Source organism: Sinocyclocheilus grahami, unplaced genomic scaffold (assembly GCF_001515645.1).
Source record: "Sinocyclocheilus grahami isolate Dianchi unplaced genomic scaffold, SAMN03320097.WGS_v1.1 scaffold827.1, whole genome shotgun sequence".
Lineage (NCBI taxonomy): Eukaryota > Metazoa > Chordata > Actinopteri > Cypriniformes > Cyprinidae > Sinocyclocheilus > Sinocyclocheilus grahami.
The window spans coordinates 393,076-398,978 of NW_015506006.1; the positions used below are offsets into that span (position 1 = coordinate 393,076).

Sequence of the window (5,903 nt, forward strand, 5' to 3'; positions counted from 1 at the left end):
CTGTTTTAATAATGTCATCACAGCCAACTGAGATTATAAATCTGCTCTGAAAACGACAGATTTCTTTCTCCTAAATCCAAAATGAAACACATACCAGCTTCTTCTTGAGGACAAAATTGCTTCAAAACATTCTTCATCCTAAACAAATCAAACCGTAAAACAATACGATCAGCATTGAAACCAGTTCTCAGAGCTCTTGATTCGATCATGTCGCAGTATTTCATGGCATTATGAATATTAGTGGCAGACAGGGGACACAGAGCTCCGACTAGGTGTGACTTTTGGCAGTGGTGGCTGGGAGATCATCCAATGGGCACCTGCTGCTGCTGCCACCAGCGTCTGTGCGGAGAGAACAAAAGGGGCCATTGAGCACATAACAGCTGTTGTGCTGTGTCTGCTGGGGGAAGCCCCCTCCTCCTCTTTAACGTTGACCTCCATACAGCTCTTTTAAGAGACTGCATGGTAGCCATCCTGCTGCCACATTGTTAAATACAGAACAGCGATGTGGGACTCCATTCACTGTCAACCTCAGTAAGGTTAAGAGCTTAGCATGATGGCCACAAAGCTGCTAGGAGTTGACCAGGTGATCAGTTGTGCAGGTTGAGCACTTTCATGTACCTCATCTCCAAAACCCTTTTATCATCAACTGCTTGATCGGCCACAAAACATGAGGTTTTTGTAATTACCTTGGTCTACATTGTATGATACATAATGCTCAATGTTTTAGAATAATGTATTGAAACAATGTATGCATGTAATGAAATAATACAAAGCATATTCAGCAGTTTGCCATTTTCAATAACCAAAATAATAAAGCCAAAACCAAAATTGCCTTAAGCAGATTCCAACACCCAAACACTGCCAGACCAAGGCAGCAGAGCGATTGTCAGTGTGCTATGTAATGAATTACCCTGGTCTCAGCAGCAGCTGTTGAGGAGCTCACAACCTCAAGTCCAGCCTTCTGATCGTGACAGACGAAGCATCACACTGACATCTAGTGGATCATGTTCTGGGTCTCTCTGTAACACTCGTTCTCAGACTGCAAGCAGAGGGCACTGTGTATGTAGATGCATGAGCAAGACAGCCATTACAGGCCCTGTTCACCATTTTGCGACATTTCATAGATCTCTTAGATGATCCAGCACTTCAGTGCATCTGCTATTATTGACTCGTGTTGTAAAACCGACTGCAAGGGCACTTTTTTTTCTCTTCTCCAATCTGCATGGATTGCTTTTCGATAATCAGACCAATTTATATATTATAAAGGCTACTCATAATTCAATTATTCCAAGTTTCATTAATAGCCAAACTGGGCTGCTTCTGTACATGCATGCCAAATTATGCACGCTTGAGTTTTTCCCCCCCATGAAGTTTAATGAGACACACTACAGGATGCAGCCTTGTTAGGAAATTAAATAGTTGAATATTTAAACCATTTATTTTTCTTTTTGTAATGCATTAATTTCTTTGGTTGCTAATCCGGCTCTCATTTCACTGCCAAATCGATAATTGTTAAACGCAAACATGTTAAAAATGAATAATTTCCAATTTGTTTTTCTTTTTAAAAGCAAATGGTTATTTTAAATAACAAAAATGTTAAAAGTTAATTAAAAGATAACACAATGTCTAAAAGACATTTCATATCATTTATATTATAATACGAAAGTAAAAATTCACACAATTAGTTCATTTACACACATCAGGAAACAAATAAGCATAGTATACTTAAAACTGTCCCGAGACAGTGGCTTTATTTAGAAATATGATATAGAGAAATGTAGCAGCATCTTGTTTAAAAACAAACTTATAAAAAGCGAATGGTCAAATTTGGTTACAAACACATAGGAGGCGACCAGTGGAAAATCTTAAATATAAAATCAGAGTCCTAGCTTCTGAAGCTGGTGATTTCTCTGGTCCTTTCTGGCAGTGGAGACTCGAATCCCCATGACAACCTGTCAGGATTTTGCTGGTCCAAATGGCAACCTGAGCCCCAGAAACCCATGCCCATATTTGTGTGGGGATCTCCGTGGTCATCTTTCCATCTGCTCCAGTCCCACCCTCTTTTAGCAGCAATCAGAGACAGTAACAGCTCTGAGATTTTGGCAGGTAGTATACATTAACTAAAAAAAAAAAAAAAAAGTAAATAAAAACAAAACCTTTGGACCATTAAAACAAATTATTTCATGTCTTTCAAGTCTCACATGGGGGGAAAAAAGTATGAAGCATAAGACATTTTTGGTCTTCCGAGTCTTATGCTTATGCATGTGAGCTGATGCTTGGGTTTGTCCTGTAATGCCATTGATTTGTTGATTTTCATTTAAACTCATCTGTCAGGGCTGTGTCCTATTCCATACATAATGAAGTCAGGAGACGGTGCTCTCTGGCTTTTCACTGCTGGGTGGTGGTGTGAGTACTCCAGAGGGAACAGGAGACCTCTGAATGCTCTCAATGTCCACTAGCTGATAGGAGTGCACCTTTCCCTGAAAAATAAGAAAAGAAACAAGAAAACTTTAGGCTAGAGGAAGTGAAAGAAACAAATGTTGTGGCTGGGGCAAATTTATGCAAAATTCTGTAGTGAGAACGAGACAGACGCTTACTGTTTAAGCCCAATTTTCGTTTGTACATAAATACACACACAAATTATATATACATATAATATTCAGATTGAAGTGAACTGGCCTAAGATTAAAACCCAATTTAAGACAAACTAGACAAAGTAGTCGTGGCCAAGTTCAAAACAAAGTAAACTTACCAGCCATTCCATGTAAGGCACGTGGGTCTGGATATTGTGCATATCATCCGCTGCTATTCCTTTGAATGTCTTGAGGGCTGAGCTGCCTGCTTCACGGATTGACATGGCGAAAGGGACCATCCATTTCACACACTCCTCCAAGTCACACCACTTCAGCCCTGAAACCAAATAAATCAAAAGGTCACTTCCAACCACTTAAGCCAATTTTGTGATATACATGCTCAAATACATAGAGCTGTTGAGAAGAAATTCACACAAGAGCTGTTAAATTCATACCTGAAACTTTCATCACTAGCTCTAGAGAAGAGAAGTGGAAGAGCGCAGAAGCTGCAAGAAGGCCGTAAGAGAACTCCAGACTTCTTACATCCAGTATACACAGATCCAAGAGCTAAAGAAAAAGACAAAGCCACAGTAAGTAAACAGTAAGTTCTTTTATTGGGTAGTTAAATAAGTCTAAATATTTTGTTTGCGATTTGCACTGCAATATGATATAAACAGGGGTGCACATAAGTTTTTCAGCCTGGTTCTCATAAGAGAACCTGGAGATTTGGTTTGGTCCTCACACTGCATAGTGTAACCCATTAAATACAACTATATAAAAAAAAAATAATAATAATAATTAATCGCAGTGATATTGTTGCACTTTATTTAGTTTTTTTTTTTAAATAAATAAATTATAAAGTTTGATAACTAAAATAGTTGTATTTAATATTCTTTTTATTTGAAAATATGATAGTAAACTTAAATTCATCTTTTAAAAAAAAAAATAGTAGTAAATATTAGCATTTTATTTTTATCATTTTCAAACTTAAAATCAGCAGGCTTTTATTTTGGCGAGTTGCCGGCAAGAAAGTACATGCGCTTCCGGGTTTAGCGCTGCCGACTGAAGCGCATCAGTGAATGAAATGTCAGTTTTGCATTATGCTTTGAAAACGGCAGCGGGTAGCCTAGCTTTATTTATCCATTCAGTTTGAATAGAAATCACTTTTACAGATCTAAAATTGAAATTGTGCATTAACAGCGGTCACCCATGTCGGTACACAAATGCGCTGTCAGAATGTATTTATACAGCGCATTTTTTATTTTGGTCGCGCATGACTAAAATAGTTGTATTTAATATTCTTTTTATTTGAAAATATGATAGTAAACTTAAATTCATCTTTTAAAAAAAAAATAGTAGTAAATATTAGCATTTTATTTTTATCATTTTCAAACTTAAAATCAGCAGGCTTTTATTTTGGCGAGTTGCCGGCAAGAAAGTACATGCGCTTCCGGGTTTAGCGCTGCCGACTGAAGCGCATCAGTGAATGAAATGTCAGTTTTGCATTATGCTTTGAAAACGGCAGCGGGTAGCCTAGCTTTATTTATCCATTCAGTTTGAATAGAAATCACTTTTACAGATCTAAAATTGAAATTGTGCATTAACAGCGGTCACCCATGTCGGTACACAAATGCGCTGTCAGAATGTATTTATACAGCGCATTTTTTATTTTGGTCGCGCATGCGCAACTGCGTACCACTTACGTGCACCCCTGGATATAAACATTTAACATTTAAAAAAAAAAAAATGTATTACAAACATGGTAACATTTCTGCTGTAGATTCACAACGTTTAACCCTCAAGCCCTTTGGAGAAAAATAGGGATGCACCGAATGTTCGGTAATCTAAATTATTCGGCCGAAAAAATTAATTTTTTTTTTTAAAAAAGCTTGATCGGTGTTCGGCCAAACAATGACGTGACACGATCAAATAGCAACCAGCGTAGAGTGAGAGGCGCAACGCAACAAACACGTCAGCAGTGTGGAAGCATTTAAAACTGTCCGAGACAGATGCAAAAATCATTACAAGCACCGACGGCGAGAGACTGTTTAGGACTGCATCGCATGTCTTCGTGGAGAAGAGGAAGGGGTGATTGTTGCTGGTTACTGTATGATGATTGAAATCGTGAAATGGTCTTAAACAATTAGTAAATAAACTGCAGCAGAACATTGTTTTCTAATACACGCACCAATTGCATGTATACTGACAACGCTGCACGAGCTCGCGGCGGATCTGCTTGTTAACCAGGGTTCAAAGTCCAAAGCGCGAGGAAAATCTGCGCTGAAACGGTGTTACTCGTCAGTTGCTCAGTCACATTTTTATGATTTTTTTTACAAGGCACGTGACAATGCAATACGTGCGACGTATTCGTAATGAGACTCATTTATAAATCTGCTGTCAACAAAAAGCAGCATTGAGGTCATCCTGCGTGTTTCCGCCAAAAATAAAAGTTGAGAAAAAGCAAGAACTCCATCAACATTCATAAATGTTAGTATTGTAATTTTACTGTTGTTCTGTAATATAAAATTAAAAGAAAATAATAATGATAATTTCAACAGCTCTGTTTTAATACATTCACACGGTGTTCAAATTAGGATCTGTAATATTTTCTAATGTTTTAAAAGAAGGCTCTTCTGCGCAGCAAGGCTGCTTTTATTTGTACAGTAAAAAATACATGCCTGATTCAAGATGGGGGTCTGATGGCCAAAAAAAAAATATTATTTTACTAACTTATTAATTTTAAGTTAAATTGTGCTTTGTTGGTATAGTGTCTGCTAGAATGTTAAAAATGTTCAGTGTTCGATAATTTTATATTGTTGTTTTGTAATTGATTTTTTCTTTGAAAACCAAGGCAAAACAGTAAAAAGCACATTTTGGCTACTTGATTTGTGCAATGGTGAAAAAAATCGTGTTCAGTATTCGGCCCAGTGTTTCATTTTGATTGGTTTTGGCCAAGAATTTACATTTCAGTGCATCCCTAGAGAAAAACTAACAAAAGACTCACAAGTTTTAAATCTGTTCCTTATTCCAACTCTGGTAAAGTAACAGTAACTTGTACTGAAATATGTCCGGAGTTTATTTATTTTAAAAAGTTCTGTTGTAAAAAAGGACAGTTCACCCAAAAATGAGAATCGAGTCATCATTTCCTCACCCTCATGTCATTTCAACACTGTATGATGAATATTATTTTCCACACAAGTAACCCAAGTCTGTGGCATCCATTGTATGGACACACGAAGACATTTCTCAAAAAATCTTTCATGTTCCACCTAAGTCAGTCGGTCATACATACAGGTTTGGAATGACATGAGGGGGGGGGGGGGGGGGGGG

At 37.5% G+C, this 5,903-nt stretch overlaps 1 protein-coding gene across 2 annotated transcripts in view; it reads right to left on the reverse strand.

Annotated features, from left to right (window-relative positions):
- Positions 1 to 1,742: 1,742 nt before the first annotated feature.
- Positions 1,743 to 5,903, reverse strand: part of LOC107562532 (G1/S-specific cyclin-E1) — a 9,855-nt gene continuing 5,694 nt past the window's right edge. For both annotated transcript variants that reach the window (XM_016247163.1, XM_016247164.1), the window contains 4 exons: positions 3,029 to 3,140; positions 2,753 to 2,910; positions 2,202 to 2,480; positions 1,743 to 2,120 (listed from right to left, as the gene is read on the reverse strand). In XM_016247163.1, coding sequence (XP_016102649.1) covers positions 2,364 to 2,480; positions 2,753 to 2,910; positions 3,029 to 3,140 — 387 coding nt within the window. In that variant the 3' untranslated portion in view covers positions 1,743 to 2,120; positions 2,202 to 2,363. The remainder of the gene's footprint in view (positions 2,121 to 2,201; positions 2,481 to 2,752; positions 2,911 to 3,028; positions 3,141 to 5,903) is intronic.